Source organism: Crinia signifera, chromosome 2, assembly GCF_055691185.1.
Source record: "Crinia signifera chromosome 2, ASM5569118v1, whole genome shotgun sequence".
Taxonomy (NCBI): Eukaryota; Metazoa; Chordata; class Amphibia; order Anura; family Myobatrachidae; genus Crinia; species Crinia signifera.
The window spans coordinates 82,276,489-82,294,794 of NC_139218.1; the positions used below are offsets into that span (position 1 = coordinate 82,276,489).

The 18,306-nt window shown below is 48.2% G+C and overlaps 1 protein-coding gene across 3 annotated transcripts in view; it reads left to right on the plus strand.

Moving 5' to 3' along the window:
- Positions 1-18,306, plus strand: part of SH3KBP1 (SH3 domain containing kinase binding protein 1) — a 345,673-nt gene that overhangs the window by 260,130 nt on the left and 67,237 nt on the right. For all 3 annotated transcript variants that reach the window (XM_083172486.1, XM_083172487.1, XM_083172488.1), the window contains one exon: positions 6,978-7,072. In XM_083172486.1, the coding sequence (XP_083028612.1) occupies positions 6,978-7,072 (95 nt within the window). The remainder of the gene's footprint in view (positions 1-6,977; positions 7,073-18,306) is intronic.

Below are 18,306 nucleotides of genomic sequence, written 5' to 3' on the forward strand. Positions count from 1 at the left end.
ATTTACTATTGTTCCTATGAGAATTTGGCTAAATTGAGCCATTTAACATTGTTTCCTATGGGAAATCGAATCGCATCGCATCGCATCGCATCGTTCAATATCGTGTATGTGTACGATGCGATGCGATCCGATTTCTCTACGGAGAATAGCATGGTGCGCAATTAACTTAGTGGGCGCCCAGATAGGAAACAAGTACCCAATTTTTAATCGCATCGCATTGTATGGCATTGTATGCCATATACAATGTCATACAATTTTAAAATTGTATGACATTGTACAACAACGCGCAATATCGCATCGCATGCCTTTTGGTATGCGATGCGATGGACGCCGCTATAATACACAAGTACCTAGAATTATACTAAAATCATATTGTTGACAATTCAACTTCAATCAACATTACGTCAGTGTACACTTATTCTCTACTAGGTGATTCATCGCGCCCTCCGGGCGCTCTTCACACCGTCGTGAGGGGCTTCGCCCCATTAGAAGTAGAAATATATGTGAATGTGAGATACAGTGTAATTTGCCGAATAATGTTCTTAAAGTGCATTTGAGTGAGAGCATGGATGGGTGTGTGTGTAGTTGTGAGTATTGGAGGGATGGATGTGTGTGTGTGTGTGTGTGTGTGTGTGTGTAGTAGTAGTGAGTATTGTAGGCATGGATGGATGTGTGTGTGTGTGTGTGTAGTTGTGAGTATTGTAGGCATGGATGTGTGTGTGTAGTTGTAAGTATTGGAGGCATGGATGGGTGTGTGTAGTTGTGAGTATAAGAGGCATGGATGGGTGTGTGTGTAGCTGTGAGTATTGGAGGGATGTGTGTGTGTCTGTGTAGTTGTGAGTATTGGAGGGATGGATGTGTGTGTGTGTAGTAGTGAGTATTGTAGGTATGGATGGATGTGTGTGTGTAGTTGTGAGTATTGGAGGGCTGGATGGGTGTGTGTGTGTGTGTGTGTAGTTGTGAGTAATGGAGGAATAGATGGCTGTGTGAGTAGTGGAGTTATGGATGGGTGTGTGTGTGTGTAGTTGTGAGTAATGGAGGAATAGATGGCTGTGTGAGTAGTGGAGTTATGGATGGGTGTGTGTGTGTGTGTGTAGTTGTGAGTATTGTAGGCATGGATGGGTGTGTGTGGTTGGTAGTATTGGAGGGATGGATGGGTTTGTGGGTGGGTGTAGTTGTGAGTATTGGAGGCATGGATGGGTGTGTGTAGTTGTGAGCAATGGAGGGATGTGTGTGTGTGTGTGTGTGTGTGTGTGTGTGTGTGTGTAAAAATCATGTTGGTGCGTTAGTGGGGAAACCTACTAAAGAGTACTGTGTAATACAGAGTTTTGAAGGCACCTTGAAGTAAATGTCAAATCTGAAGACATACTGTACATAGAAGTGTTCCAAAGGATTTGTGAGTATTGGAGGTATGGATGGGTGTGTTTGTGTGTGTGTGTGTGTGTGTGTGTGTGCGCATTTAGGAATTTTTGAGGCATGGATGGATGGGTGTGTGTGTGTATTGTGTATTTTTGGAGGCATGGATGGATGGATGGGTGTGTGTGTGTGTGTGTGTGTGTGTGTGTATTTGCAAGTGTTGTAGACATGCAGGAGTGTGTTTAGTTGTGAGTGTGGTAGGCATGGGTGGGTGTGTGTGTACTTGTTAGTATTGCAGGCACAGATGTGAGTGTGTGGTTGACGCTGTAGTTGGTGCGTCAGTGGGCAGATGTTGTAAAGTGTGAGTTTGTAAGGGTCATGTAAGCAAATGGAAATATTTGAACACATAAATGGAAGTGTGCAAAAGTATTGGAGTTATGAAATGTTTAAGGGAGTACAGTTTTGTTAGAAGAGATGTTGTTAGTGCAGTGGTATGGGGTCGTTGTGATTATGGTAGGCATGGATGGGTGTATGTGTGTGTACGTGTGAGTATTGTAGGCATGGATGTGTGTGTGTGGAGGCATAGATGTGAGTGTGTTTGGAACGGACAGCTTTAGCTGGGAGCGTGAGGCAGCGGGTACCCTGGGAGGGCTTGCTGAGAGTGGCAGGCAGCGGTGGGTGTCTGGGAGCCAGAATGTGTGTCTCAGCTAGGAGCGGACAGCTTTTGCTGGGAGTGTTAGGCAGTGGGTCCCCGGGGATGCCTTGCTGAGAGTGGCAGGCAGCGGTGGGTGGCTGGGAGCCAGCTTGTGTGTTGAGCGGGCCGGGGGGGGGGGGGGGGGGGTTGGCCTTGCGTTGTGTAGACGTGGGGCTGGTGGGGAGGGGGTTTGCGTGGTGCGTTTCCGTGGAGATGCGTGAGCCAGCGGGTCCCCTGGGTGGCCTTGCTGAGAGCGTTAGGCAGCGGCTGGGAGCCAGCGTTTGTGTGTGACCTGGGAGCGGAGGCAGCGGGTCCCCTGGGAGGCCTTGTTAAGAGTGGCAGGCAGCGGTGGGTGGCTGGGAGGCAGCGTGTGTGTTGAGGGGGGGGGGGGGGTTGGCGTTGCGTTGTGTAGACGTAGGGCTGGCTGGGTCGGCCAAGTGTTGGGGAGGGGGGTTGCGCGGTGCGTTTGCGTGGAGATGCGTGAGGCAGCGGGTCCCCTGGGAGGCCTTGCTGAGAGCGTTAGGCAGGGGGTGGGAGCCAGCGTTTGTGTCTGACCTGGGAGCGGATAGCGTTAGCTGGGAGCGTTAGGCAGCGTGTCCCCTGGGCGGCAGGTAGCGGTGGGGGGTGGGTGTGCGTTGTGTAGACGTGGGGCTGGCTGGGTTGGGCAGCTGGTGGGGAGGGGTGTTTGCGTGAGGCAGCGGGTCCCCTGGGAGGCCTTGGTGAGAGCGGCAGGCAGCGGGTGGAAGGCAGTGTTTGTGTCTTACCTGGGAGCGGATAGCGTTAGCTGGGAGCGTCAGGCAGCGTGTCCCCTGGGCGGCAGGTAGCGGTGGGGGTTGGTGGGGGGGGGGTGGGTGTGCGTTGTGTAGACGTGGGGCTGGCTGGGTTGGGCAGCTGGTGGGGAGGGGTGTTTGCGTGAGGCAGCGGGTCCCCTGGGAGGCCTTGGTGAGAGCGGCAGGCAGCGGGTGGGAGGCAGTGTTTGTGGTTTACCTGGGAGCGGACAGCGTTATCTGGGAGCGTCAGGCAGCGGGTCCCGTGGCCGGCAGTTAGCGGTGTCTGGCTGGGAGGCAGCTGGGAGCGTTAGGCAGCGGGTCCCCTGGACGGCAGGTAGCGGTGTCTAGGTGGGAGGCAGCTGGGAGCGTTAGGCAGCGGGTCCCATGGGCGGCAGGTAGCGGTGTCTGGGTGGGAGGCAGCTGGGAGCGTTAGGCAGCGGGTCCCATGGGCGGCAGGTAGCGGTGTCTGGGTGGGAGGCAGCTGGGAGCGTTAGCCAGCGGGTCCCCTGGGCGGCAGGTAGCAGTGTCTGGCTGGGAGGCTGCGTCTGCGTTTCAGCTGGGCGACAGCCAGCGTTTGTTAGGCAGGCAGCGTGGCTGGTGATCCGTGCGGGTGTGTGAAGGGCAGTGGTGCAGGTAGGTGACACGGCGCCGGAGCAAGGGCATGTTTTGCGCCCCCCAATTTGTAGTAGGTGAGGCTCCTGCGCAGTGAAAAGTGTGCATGGCCCAACATTATACCACACACCGTAATGCTCATTGCACATTTTAACCAACTTTGTAATACCAATTACACATAAAGCCACAGCCATAACGCCAATTACACATAAGAGCACACATGATGCCCATGGCATACTATAGAACACACCGTAATGCTCGTCACATACTAACACACCGTAATGCCCATCGCATACTAACACACTGCAATTCCCATCGCATACTAACACACCGCAATGCCCATCGCATACTAACACACTGCAATGCCCATTGCATACTATTTAACAAACCGTAATGCCCATTACAAATTTAACACATAAGTGCCACTTACCTACATGCTCGATGCCAAGGGCTTCATGCTCAATGCCAACGGGGGACTGAAATTGCTCGTTGCCAAGGGGGACTGAAATTGCTCGCAGGGAGGGTAGGTGTGAGTAATTGATAGTGGAGGGGAGGGTGGGAGTGATAGTGCAGAGCGGTGGTAGTGATAGTGCAGAGCAGGGTGGGTGGGTGGGATAGTGCAGAGGTGGGTGGGTGGGATAGTGCAGAGGTGGGATAGTGCAGAGCAGGGTGGGTGGGATAGTGCAGAGCAGGGTGGGTTGGTGGATGGGATAGTGCAGAGCAGGGTGGGAGGGTGACATAGTGCAGAGCAGGGTGGGTGGGTGACATAGTGCAGAGCAGGGTGGGTGGGTGACATAGTGCAGAGCAGGGTGGGTGGGTGGGTGACATAGTCCAGAGCAGGGTGGGTGGGTGACATAGTGCAGAGCAGGGTGGGTGGGTGGGTGACATAGTGCAGAGCAGGGTGGGTGGGTGGGTGACATAGTGCAGAGCAGGGAGTAGTATGGAGTCCCCCCAGCTGTCAGGGTACAGTGTGCGCCCCCTCAGCCGGCAAAGCAGCGGTGCAATCAGCCTGCCCGCTCCCGAGTCCCGGCTCTCCGCTGTGTTTGGCGAGATGTGCAAGTGCACGGTGCTGCTATTTAAAAGTCACATCTCCCGCTGGACCGCGCTAGGCAATAGGCGCTCGCGGTCCAGCAGCCACCAGTTGTTTGGCTGCTGGACCGCAAGCGCCTATTGGCTAGCGCGGAGGTGGGTGGGTGGGATAGTGCAGAGGTGGGTGGGATAGTGCAGAGGTGGGTGGGTGGGATAGTGCAGAGGTGGGATAGTGCAGAGCAGGGTGGGTTGGTGGATGGGATAGTGCAGAGCAGTGTGGGTGGGATAGTGCAGAGCCGGGTGTGTGTGTGTGTCATAGTGCAGAGCAGGGTGGGTGGGTGACATAGTGCAGAGCAGGGTGGGTGGGTGACATAGTGCAGAGCAGGGTGGGTGGGTGGGTGACATAGTGCAGAGCAGGGTGGGTGACAGTGCAGAGCAGGGTGGGTGGGTGACATAGTGCAGAGCAGGGTGGGTGGGTGACATAGTGCAGAGCAGGGTGGGTGGGTGACATAGTGCAGAGCATGGAGTAGTGTGGAGACCCCCAGATGTCAGGGTACAGTGTGCGGCCCCACAGCCGGCAAAGCAGCGGTGCAATCAACCTGCCCGCTCCCGAGTCCCGGCTCCCCGCTGTGTTTGGCGAGATGTGCAAGTGCACGGTGCTGCTATTTAAAAGTCACATTTCCCGCTGGACCGCGCTAGGCAATAGGCGCTCGCGGTCCAGCAGCCACCAGTTGTTTGGCTGCTGGACCGCAAGCGCCTATTGGCTAGCGCGGAGGTGGGTGGGTGGGATAGTGCAGGGGTGGGTGGGTGGGATAGTGCAGGGGTGGGATAGTGCAGAGCAGGGTGGGTTGGTGGATGGGATAGTGCAGAGCAGTGTGGGTGGGATAGTGCAGAGCCGGGTGTGTGTGTCATAGTGCAGAGCAGGGTGGGTGGGTGACATAGTGCAGAGCAGGGTGGGTGGGTGACATAGTGCAGAGCAGGGTGGGTGGGTGGGTGACATAGTGCAGAGCAGGGTGGGTGGGTGACATAGTGCAGAGCAGGGTGGGTGACATAGTGCAGAGCAGGGTGGGTGGGTGGGTGACATAGTGCAGAGCAGGGTGGGTGGGTGGGGGACATAGTGCAGAGCAGGGTGGGTGGGTGGGGGACATAGTGCAGAGCAGGGTGGGTGGGTGGGGGACATAGTGCAGAGCATGGAGTAGTGTGGAGACCCCCAGCTGTCAGGGTACAGTGTGCGCCCCCACAGCCGGCAAAGCAGCGGTGCAATCAGCCTGCCCGCTCCCGAGTCCCGGCTCCCCGCTGTGTTTGGCGAGACGTGCAAGTGCACGGTTCTGCTATTTAAAAGTCACATCTCCCGCTGGACCGCGCTAGGCAATAGGCGCTCGCGGTCCAGCAGCCACCAGTTGTTTGGCTGCTGGACCGCAAGCGCCTATTGGCTAGCGCGGTCCAGCGGGAGATGTGACTTTTAAATACCGTGCACATCTCGCTGAACACGGCGGGGGAGCTTGCGGGAGAGCCGGCGGGGGGGGTGGAGATATGAGCGGGCGGGATAGAAGTGGCAGCAGCGGGCGAGATGACGCCTCTGGTGAAGGGGGCTGGGGGTTGTAGTCGGGATGCTGCGCGTGTCTCTGCTGGGCGACAGCCAGCATCTGGCAGGCAGCTGACTGGTGATCCGTGCGGCGTTGTGAAGGGCGCTGGAAGGCTGCGTCTGCGTGTCAGCTGTGAGCGGCAGGCAGCGTGGCTGGTGTCCGGACCTGAGAGGCATAATGGTCGGAAGGGGAGGTGACGGTGGGGGGTGGGGGTGGGGCCGGGGGCGGGTGGGGGGGTGGCTGGGCGCGCGTTGTGGAGACGTGGAGATGCCTTATGGGCGGGCAGGGGCTGAGTGTGGGGGGGGTGTTTGTGGGCAGTGAGCAGCCGTGGGGTGGAGTTTGTGCATGTGTGGGCGGGCATGGGGAGTGGTGGGCGAGGGCTGGTGTGGAGAAGAGAGGTGGTGTGTATAACGGAAGTGCCTTGCTTTTGCAGTGTGGCTGACGGTGGATGGGCCTGTCAATCACCCGTGAAACCCCGCCCACCGTTTGCCACACTGCTTTGACTGACGGATCTGGCTAAATATATAAGAGATACTAATTTCTAGAAAAGGCTTTTAGAACTATGAAGGATCCCTGCCTAGGATGCTGGGATCCAGTAGTGGTGGTGGGGAGTCTGCCTATCACAAAATTAAGGATGTCTATGAGGAAGACATCTTTGTTTTATTTAATGCAGGTGGCAGGTGTGGAACTTCTAAGATGCCTCTTCTACACTTTCACTTGCAAGGCTGGAAAGGTGGTATTGGTGGAAGGGTGGGGTGGTGGGGGAAGTAGATTGAGGTTTTGCCTAGGGTGCCGAGAAGCCTTAGACCTGACCTGTAAGGCATGGTTTGTCAACTAGATATCATTTATTGTTTTGTTTTTCTAATCTTTGCATCCTGATTACTAATGCTAAGTGAATGTTACAGCAAGCTTTTTTCTTTTGTTTTGCAGCCAAGGAATACTGTAAAGTTCTCTTTCCATATGAAGCACTAAATGAAGATGAATTGACAATCAGAGAAGGGGATATCGTTCTTGTTTTAAACAAGGTACTTTAATAAATGCTCATTTCACATATTTATTCTGCCGATTTAAGTGAATGATTGGAGTAAATGTGTTCCCTTGATTAGTTTTGTGTTATTTGCGGCGCATGAGATTTGTCTTATGCGGATACATATTGCTAGCTGCAGAAGTGACTAGTGTTTGCCCACCAGTAAATCCATTTATCAGGTCATACTCTGCAGTCATGAATTATGTAGAAAGCAGATTTTATACTTGAATGACACTGAACTGCATTGTATTGTAAGGACTGTGCGGAATGAAGTACATATTTTCAGATTAGAACCATGAAAGTAAAATACATTGTTCAGTGTTAATTAATTAATTAATTAAGGTGTCCAAACCCGGGATCGTGATCTGGGGGATCTCGGGATTTGGCCCTAAAATTGTTGGAGTTTCCAATCCCAGGATTTCGGGATTAGACTGCGCATGCATAGTTAAATGCTGGGCAGCATCTGATCACCTGCTCAGACGCTGCCCAGCTGTTTCTGACCCCGGTGTGCAGCTCTGTGCAGTGTGTCATGGTCAGAGGTCATGCTGTGTACCCCCGCACCCGTCCACACCACTGCCGCCCGTTCCCATCAGCACTGCCGCCGCATGTCAATGTAATTAAATGTGTGGGACGGCCGGTTTGGGGTGGCCGGGTCGTGTTTGTTTTATTAGGGAGGCCAACTCTGGGAATCCCAGGATTGGGCTTTTTCCGTCCCAAAGACCAGGATTGGAAAAATGCCCCAGGATTGGTATCCCTAGTGTTAATATTCTACTGGATGTCTGGTAAAAATTTAACTTTACTACCCAAAAGTTTTAGGACAAACGATTGTCACCATTTCAAGTTCTGTGACATACCTATTTCTTGCCTCTATGGAGGGTCTCAGCAGGTTGGCTGACCTGCCCTGTATGCTCGGCTAGTGTTGGCACAAATGCCAGGATGGGACCACTATATTGCAGGCCCGCCACAGACGGAGATGTTAGCAATCTGTGACACAATGGGGGTAATTAAATTATCCAACTATTTTTGCGAGGCAACAAGTTTTGAGTTTCATGCTCAGAGCTATTCAATGAAATTGCATTTTCCCCAGCATGGTAAACCAATGCATGCTAATCCATTGATTACACATGCATAGTGTGAGCCTCGAAAGCAGCCCTGTCTTTGAGCGCAAATGGGGCTGCATCAGCTGAAGGCACATAAAACCCATTGGTGACAAATTTGAAAAAAAAAAAGTGTAAAATTAAAGTTTTTCTCTCTTCAGATATTTTACAGGGGTATTTGGATACCCCCCCCCCCTTAATGTGTAACTTATCAAATCCCAGTGACAAGATTTGAACAGGAGTATTATTCAGTCGTATATATTATTTCTAGAAGGTGATTTTCTGTAATTCTCCCTTTTTCTCCCTTCAAACTTAACCAAAATCAAAACATGAATCACCATTTGAAAGATTAAGTTCTCTCTTCTGACGAATTGATAATTTACAATTGCACATTGTATTGTTTGTTTAGAAATCAAAGTAAATTACTGTGTTGGGACACCACTGACTTCCCCGCTGGAATTATGCGTCTTCCCATGCATTGCATAACATGATGAAACAATAGAACCATCATAACATTGAAAAATCGTTTTAGATTTCACAATCGTTAGCATATCTTACTCATAACAATGGAAGAAATTATACTGTAACTTTCAAGGCTTCACTTAAAGTTATAAACTTTTTTTGGTACTTGTTTCCTAGCACGGCCACACCGATTAAGATCGGGGTGGTCGTGCTGAAAAAAATCGGGTCGATCGCATCGCATGCGATTTGGTCGCATGCGATGCGATCGACGCGACCGACCGATTTTTGACCCGATTTTTTTCATTGAATCCAATGTAAATTGGGTCCCTGGGACCCAATTTTACATTGTATTCAATGAAAAAAATTCCCAACCCCCCCAAATTGAAGCGCGTAAACAGCAGCCCACGATAGACGCATACCCGAAGCGTGGCGAGCGCAGCGGTACGCGTCCTCCGACCTTTTCATGCCCTACTATCCACTAGGGCGTGGAGTGAGAATAGAATAGTGTGGCGAGCGCAGCGAGCCACCGAGCCCGAAGCGTGGCGAGCGCAGCGAGCCCCGCGAGGGGACGCGGATACCTTCACAGGTAAACGCGTCCCTTCGCGGGCTTCACAGGTGTCCGCGTCGCCACGGACACCTGTGAAGCCCGCAAGGGGACGCGTATAACTGTGAAGGTATCCGCGTCCCCTCGCGGGGCTCGCTGCGCTCGCCACGCTTCGGGCTCGGTGGCTCGCTGCGCTCGCCACACTATTCTATTCTCACTCCACGCCCTAGTGGATAGTAGGGCATGAAAAGGTCGGAGGACGCGTACCGCCGCCCCTCGCGGGCTCGCTGCGCTCGCCACGCTTCGGGTTGGCGTCTATCGTGGGGCGACGACGGGGACATCTATAATGTGAAATGGGTCATATTTTTTTACATTTTTACACCATTTCAATGTTAAAATTTTTTTTAACATTGAATCCTATGCAAAAATCGGGGGCATCGCGTCGCATCGCGTCGGGACCAATGTTAATGGTCCCGACCGACGCGATGCCCCCGATATTTTACCTTTCCCGACAAGATTTCAATGTTAAAATATTTTTTAACATTGAAGTCTATGAAAATATCGGGGGCATCGCGTCGGGACCAATGTTAATGGTCCCGACCGACGCGATGCCCCCGATATTTTATCCTAGCCGGCAAAATGGACCTGATTTCAAAAGAAATCGGGTCCATCGTGGGTAATCGTGTCCCTTAAGTAAGGGACACGATTACTCACGATTGTGGCCGTGCTAGGAAACAAGTACACTTTTTTTTTAATTAACCCCTTCCCGACATTTGACGTATATATACGTCATGGCCGGGATGTACTTCCCGACACATGACGTATATATACGTCATGACTTTAAACTGTCACCGCGTCTAGGGACGCGGTGACAGAGGGACGATGTCTGCTGTCCCTGACAGCAGACATGTCCCAGCATGCCCAGGGGGGGCGGCGATGCCTCCCCCCCGTCGGCGATCGCTGTGATTGGCTGTTCAATGTGAACAGCCAGTCGCAGCGTTTTCCTGTGTTACCGGCGAATCAGACGCTCGGTAACACAGGGATCAATCACCGCCGGGTGGGAGGGGGCGTGAGGGGGTCACCGGTGATGACCACACCTCACCCCACCTGCCCCCAAGGCTGTGATTGGTCCGTCGGACCGACGGACCAATCACAGCCATGGCGCGTGATTTAAACTAACGGTGACTGCGCTGCAGACGCTATTCCGGTCTGGAATTGCGTGCAGAGCGGTCACCGTGCCAATCTGTCATGATACTGACCTGATCCTTGCCTGATACTTACCTGATCACCGCTGGTAGCGTGCTGCCAGCAGCTGGATGCTTCCTGGATCTTGTGACTTCCTGTGTGCTGCTGCTGCTGCAGTGTCATAGAGTCACAGATAGTGAGAGATAGTGAGAGATAGTGAGAGATAGTGAGAGATAGTGACAGAGAGTGATAGAGAGTGCTATATTTTGTGTCTGCTGCCCCCCCTTTTGTGCTGATCAGTATATCTGTGCTGATCAGCAACTTTTTGGGGGTGCAGGGTTTTTTTTTTATATATATACCTGTCAGTTGCACCAAAGGTTGTGCTGCCTGTGCAACTGACTGCTGTCCCCCCTTTTGTGCTGATCAGTATAAACTAAGTGATCAGCACCTTTTTTGGGGTCCAGGGTTTTTTTTTTTTTTATATATACCCTGTCAGGTTGCACCCACAGTTGTGTGCCTGCTGCCCCTCACTGCTAATCAGTGTTGCATCACTGCATCACTGATCTGCAGTTTTTTTTTTTTGGAGAGTGCAGTGGGGTTTTGTTTTTACACCCACGTTGCTTTTGTGGGTGTCCTGTGGCCGCTGAGCGCTGATCAGTGACATACATCACTGAACAGCATTTTTGGCACAGGGTTGATATAATTTTTTTTCTGCAGTTTTTTTAAATTGTTTTTGGAGAGTGCTGTGGTTTATTTTGTTTAAATTGTTTTTACACCCACGTTGCTTTTGTGGGTGTCTTGTGGCCGCTGAGCGCTGATCAGTGACGTACATCAGTGACGTACATCACTGAACAGCATTTTTGGCACAGGGTTGATATAATTTTCTTTTTATTGGGATCAAATTCCTGTGTAAAGTATTTTTCTGCACTACATACACACTACACACTACATACCCCCCGTGTTGAAATAAAGTTTGTACCCCCCCTACACAACATTACACTTACAGAAACACAAAAATAAAAATGGCATCCCAAATGTCATCCCAAATGTCATCCCAGTCATCCAGAAGAATGTATTCAGCGGAGGAGGCATATGCCATGCTTGCCTCTGACTCTGACACAGCCAGTGATGCAAGCGGGGAATTTTAAGGATTCGTCTTAACCTCATCTTCCTCCTCTAGTGATGAGGGACCCCCTCAAAGACGCCCCCGTAGAGCAGCTGAGACCCCCCCCAAATGATTGATCCCGTATGGACCCCACCACCAGACAATTTTGAGCCCCAGGTTCCTGAGTTTTTGGCCATCCCAGGAATCCAATTTGATTCAACAGGTCTCAGAGAAATTGACTTTTTCAAATTATTTTTCTCTGATGATTTTATAAATTTAATGGTGGACCAAAGTAATTTATATGCCCAGCAGTTTATTGCTCAAAACCCCACGTCATCATTTGCTAGGTGGACCCCTGTAGATGCAGTAGAGATGATGACGTTTTGGGGTCTGGTGTTACATATGGGCATAGTAAAAAAGCCAGAAATTAGGCAATATTGGAGTACAGATGTTCTGTACAGCACCCCACTTTACCGTTTGGCCATGACTCTGACTCGTTTTGAGATAATCCTTAAATTTTTACATTACACCGATAATGCACAGTGCCCACCCAGAGATGATCCCACCTTTGAAAGTCAGGCCGGTCATTGATCATTTCAGTGCCAAATTTGCAGAGTTGTACATCCCTGAAAAATTTATTTGTATCGACGAGTCCTTTATACATTTTAAAGGAAGGGTTAAATTCCGCCAGTACCTTCCCAGTAAGAGGGCAAGGTATGGCATAAAAATGTATAAACTGTGTGAAAGCACCTCAGGGTACACCCACAGGTTTAGGGTATATGAAGGGAAGGATTCAAGAATTGAACCGCCAGAATGCCCCCCCTCCCTCGTAGGTGTTAGTGGAAAAATTGTCTGGGATTTAGTGCACCCCTTCCTGGATAAAGGTTATCACCTCTATGTGGATAACTTTTACACTAGCATCCCCCTGTTTAAGGCCCTTGGTTCAAGAGGTACAGCAGCTTGCGGTACTGTGCGCAAGAACCAAAGAGGCCTCCCAAAAACGCACATTGCCCAAGTACTGAGAAGGGGTGAAAGCAGGGGAATATGCACCGAAAATATGTTGTTGGTCAAATATAAGGACAAGAGGCATGTCCTTATACTGACAACAATTCACGGAGACAGTACCACCTCCGTCCCTGTACGAGGTACCAGTACCCACACCTCAAAACAGAATTGTATCCTAGATTACAATAAGTACATGGGCGGAGTGGATCTTTCAGATCAGATACTGAAGCCGTACAGTGCCCTGCGGAAAACAAAAATCTGGTACAAGAAGCTGGCCGTGTATATCATCCAGATGGCACTGTATAACGCTTACGTGCTATTCCGTTCTACCGGCCAGAGGGGGACATTTATGCACTTTCAAGAGGAAGTCATAAAGGGCCTAATATTTGGGAACCAGCAGGCAGAGGGCCCCAGTACTTCTAGTACTGGCCCCCGTATTGTACCAGGGCAGCATTTTCCTAACAAAATCCCCTCCACTGCAAAAAAGGGCAGGACACAAAAAAGGTGCACAGTTTGCTATAAAAAGGGAATAAGAAAGGATACTATTTTCCACTGTGAAACTTGCCCCGACAAACCCGGCCTATGTATAAAGGAGTGTTTTAAAATATACCACACATCTATGGATTATTAGGTTCATCATTTCACCGTGCTTCGGGGGTCTTGCTAATGCCACATAGCACCCACCATTCATTCCACCAGAATCTGTGCTGCAAAATCCAAAAATCAATCCTTCCATTCTGAGTCCTGCCATGCACCCAACTGGTATTTTTTGGTCACATATGAGGCATTGCCATACTCAGGAGAAATTGGGGCACAGATTTTGGGGTGCCTTTTCTCCTTCATACCTTATGAAAATGAAAAATTTTGAGCCAGAACTGCATTTTTGTGTAAAAAAATGTAATTTTTCATTTGCACAGCCCAGTTGTATCAAAATTGGTGAAACCCCTGGGGGTTTGAAATGTACACTATACCCCTAGATGAATTCCCTGAGGGGTGTAGTTTGCAAAATGGGGTCACTTGTGGGGGGGGTTCCACTGTATTGGTGCTTCGGGGGTCTTGCTAATGCGACATAGCACCCACCAACATTCCACCAGAATCTGTGCTGCAAAATCCAAATATCACTCCTTCCCTTCTGAGTCCTGCCATTTTTTGGTCACACATGAGGCATTGCCGTACTCGGGAGAAATTGGGACACAGATTTTGGGGTGCTTTGTCTCCTTCATTCCTTGTGAAAATGAAAAATTTTGAGCCAGAACTGCATTTTTGTGTAAAAAATTTAATTTTTCATTTTCACTGCCCAGTTGTACCACAATTGGTGAAACCCCTGGGGGTTTGAAATGTACACTATACCCCTAGTTGAATTCCCTGAGGGGTGTAGTTTGCAAAATGGGGTCACTTGTGGGGGGGTTCCACTGTATTGGTGCTTCGGGGGTCTTGCTAATGCGACATAGCACCCACCAACATTCCACCAGAATCTGTGCTGCAAAATCCAAATATCACTCCTTCCCTTCTAAGTCCTGCCATGCACCCAAATGGTATTTTTTGGTCACATGTGAGGCATTGCCGTACTCGGGAGAAATTGGGGCACAGATTTTGGGGTGCTTTGACTCCTTCATTCCTTGTAAAAATGAAAAATTTTGAGCCAGAACTGCATTTTTGTGTAAAAAATTAAATTTTTCATTTTCACTGCCCAGTTGTACCACAATTGGTGAAACCCCTGGGGGTTTGAAATGTACACTATAGCCCTAGATGAATTCCCTGAGGGATGTAGTTTGCAAAATGGGGTCACTTGTGGGGGGGTTCCACTGTATTGGTGCTTCGGGGGTCTTGCTAATGCGACATAGCACCCACCAACATTCCACCAGAATCTGTGCTGCAAAATCCAAATATCACTCCTTCCCTTCTGAGTCCTGCCATGCACCCAAATGGTATTTTTTGGTCACATGTGAGGCATTACCGTACTCGGGAGAAATTGGGGCACAGATTTTGGGGTGCTTTGTCTCCTTCATTCCTTGTGAAAATGAAAAATTTTGAGCCAGAACTGCATTTTTGTGTAAAAAATGTAATTTTTCATTTTCACTGCCCAGTTGTACCACAATTGGTGAAACCCCTGGGGGTTTGAAATGTACACTATAGCCCTAGATGAATTCCCTGAGGGGTGTAGTTTGCAAAATGGGGTCACTTGTGGGGGGGTTCCACTGTATTGGTGCTTCGGGGGTCTTGCTAATGCGACATAGCACCCACCAACATTCCACCAGAATCTGTGCTGCAAAATCCAAATATCACTCCTTCCCTTCTGAGTCCTGCCATGCACCCAAATGGTATTTTTTGGTCACATGTGAGGCATTGCCGTACTCGGGAGAAATTGGGGCACAGATTTTGGGGTGCTTTGTCTCCTTCATTCCTTGTGAAAATGAAAAATTTTGAGCCAGAACTGCATTTTTGTGTAAAAAATTTAATTTTTCATTTTCACTGCCCATTTGTACCACAATTGGTGAAACCCCTGGGGGTTTGAAATGTACACTATACCCCTAGTTGAATTCCCTGAGGGGTGTAGTTTGCAAAATGGGGTCACTTGTGGGGGGGTTCCTAACTTTTAGCATCTTATGGTGCCTAGAAACCTACATGGTGCCTAAAAAATAATCTCATAAAAAGGAGGCTCCAAAATCAAGTAGGTGCTCCTTCTATTATGAAGCCTGTGGTTTGGTCAACGTGCACACTAGGGCCACATATAGGATATTTATGAAAACAAAAGAATTGGGGGAATCAATTTTTAGTCACATTTCTCTAGTAAAATCTACTGTGTTCCTTAGAAAAATGTATTAAAATTGAAAATCTGCAAAAAAAATGAAATTTTGAAATTTCACCTACACTTTGTTTTAATTCCTGTGAAACACCTAAAGGGTTAACAAACTTCCAAAATGCTGTTTTGAATACTGTGAGGGGTGCAGTTTTTGAAATGGCATCATTTATGGGGGTGTCTCACATACAAGTCCCTCAAAGTCACATCAGAACTGAACTGGTTCCTAGAAAAATCAGTGTTTGAAATTTTCTTGAAAATTTGAGAATTTGCTATTCATATTTTAAGCCTCCTAGTGTCCAAAAAAATTAAAAGGAGGTTGAAATAATGATGGAAACATAAAGTAGACATATGGTCTATGTTAGTTATTAACTATTTTGAGTGGTATGATTATTTGTCTCACAAGCAGAAAATTTAACATTTTGAAAATTGCTAAATTTTCCATTTTTTTACGACATTTTGGTATTTTTCACAAAAAAACACAGACTGTATCGACCCAAATTTACCACTAACTCGAAGTACAATGTGTCACGAGAAAACAATCTCAAAATCACTGGGATAAGTAAAAGCAAAAAAAAGTTATCCCCACTTAAGTGATACATGTCAGATTTGAAAAAAAGGGCTCTGTCAGGAAGGCAAAAACAGGCTGCGGCGGGAAGGGGTTAAAGTATTTTTATTAAATTTTTGCATAAACATACAAAACACAAGATAGACTTATAAGCAAGCAGTGCACCTCCATCATATTATGCACATACAATATGTAAAAAACAAGGGCAGATACGGATACATATAAAATATCTCTATAATAAGAAAGTATCAACCAGTCCACCACCTGGAGGCGCCATCCAGGTTGGACAGGTCATATACATATATATATATATATATATATATATATATATATATATATATATAAAAGAGGTATAAAACTAATGATTATACAGTAAAGTGTACATAAGCTACTGTTGCTAAGGACAGACAAATTAACACTGCACTGACTCATAAAGCAAGAAATATTGCAGTCTTAAACATAAAAAAACAAAACACCATAGACCAAAAGTAAATCACACAACCCCCCCAAAAAATGCCCAAAGTAAACCCCCTCAAAACCCCCCACCCTGTATAACCTAACCCCAACTTAGGATATACCTGGATCCCTAAACCTTAACCTTTAAACCCACTAAAGCTATATCTATAAAGGGAGTAGATTAGTGGCATTTAGCTTTATCCAAATTGAGTCTGCATCAAAAATAGGATATGACCTTACTATCTTAGCTAACCTATACCTAAAAACCTAACATTCCCCCTCCCACCTAACCCCCCCCCCCCCCCCCTCCTATAAAGGAAATTAAATGGATAATTGATAGAGACAAAGTTAACAGGATGTTCTGAGCCAGGTGAGGACCAGCCCACCCTCATTTAAAGGGCACAATTAAGTGGTAGTGGGTCCATTCCATTCAGGGTATAATGGTAGAGTGATTTATATGCATTCCGACTAGGCACGAGAAAGTGCCGTAAAAAAGACGGTAATACCACAACAGGACAAAGTTACAATATACTAGCACTGCCTCTCCACATCCAATTGAACATATAGCATGTTAAATAAAATAGCATTTGACAGAACCATATGTAGCAGGTATAATATATACCTAAAGAATATAACTAAAGGGAGAACGGCATCCCCCAAAAATATCAGGCAGTGGTCTGGTCAGAATCACAAAACAATATTTTAGACATACACCTTAAGTAAAATATTGGGGTGAACAGAGTCTTCGCATTCATTTCCAACAGGTTATTAATCTGGCCAATATTCAATCTCATGGGAAAGCAAAGCGCGTTTTTTGTAAGTAGGACTAGTCTCGTAAGGACAACTATAGAGATAGCTGGAGCAGGCAAAATACATGGGCCAGGAACAAACATGCCCGGTCACTTAGGATTGTTCAGAAGTACATCCAAGTAGAGAAAGCTGTGAACCTTGAGAACGCACTGTCGCTAATAGAAAAAATAAATGTGATAGGACCACATCCACATTTAAACAAGCAGCTTCAGGGTACCAAAGAGTCACAGAGAGTCCTACCAAGGCATATGTAGGGAAAGATGCTGAAGGAGTCTCAGGAACATGGAGCCAAAGTTATAAACATTTAACATAAACCACAAGTGCTGCTACCAGACCACTGTGCAGTCTCTGCCCCCCATTTGACAACTAAACAAAGCCCGCTCAGCTCCTGCAGCTCAGTCTCTCTGCAGGACGCGCACACATGGCCCCAGTCAGAGGCCGGCCCCTGACACCGCATCCCGTCTGGCAGCAGAGCCCCAGAGCGCCATACAGCTATAGCAGGATGAGTGCACGCGGACCTCAGTACAAGCGGAGAACATTGTATTGTTTGTTTAAAAATCCATGTTAAAAATGAGCTTTTGGCCCTAGAATTCTTTCCTTGGATACGTCGATACAGATCAGTTTTGCTTGGCTACTCGAAATGTTTTCAAATGAACCGGTCCTTCTTTCAACCTTCTACAAAACACCAACCTCGCCATAAGCGTAATCGTATTTTATTTGCATGAAAAATTGTTGCACGGGCCGCCTGTTAGAAGCCTTATTATTCTTTTACAAGCAGCCATTTCCTTGGGAATGACAGAAAGCAGATACATCAGACGCAGAACTCCCCTTCCCAGTTTTTGCTGGTGAAAGTCAATTTAAGAGAAATGTTTGCGTTTTGTAGCTTGAATAAGATAAAAGATACATACTCATCCAGTTTGGGTATTTTTGTATATTGACACAACATGAGAGTAAATATCCAAAATAATGGAAATGCCAAAAACAACAGTGCAGTTATACACTAGAGTGGGAATGTTCTCTTACTCCATACCGTGACAAGTGTGGGCCGTTCTTGGCAGTGACATAGACAGTCCTCACAGTCTGTGCACATTCAGTATGTCTCTATGTTCTATGCTAAGTAATCATCTGTTTCAGAAACATTTAATTTCTCCTTGAAGAGCCAATCATATGCATGCAGAATGATCTCACTACTCCTACGTG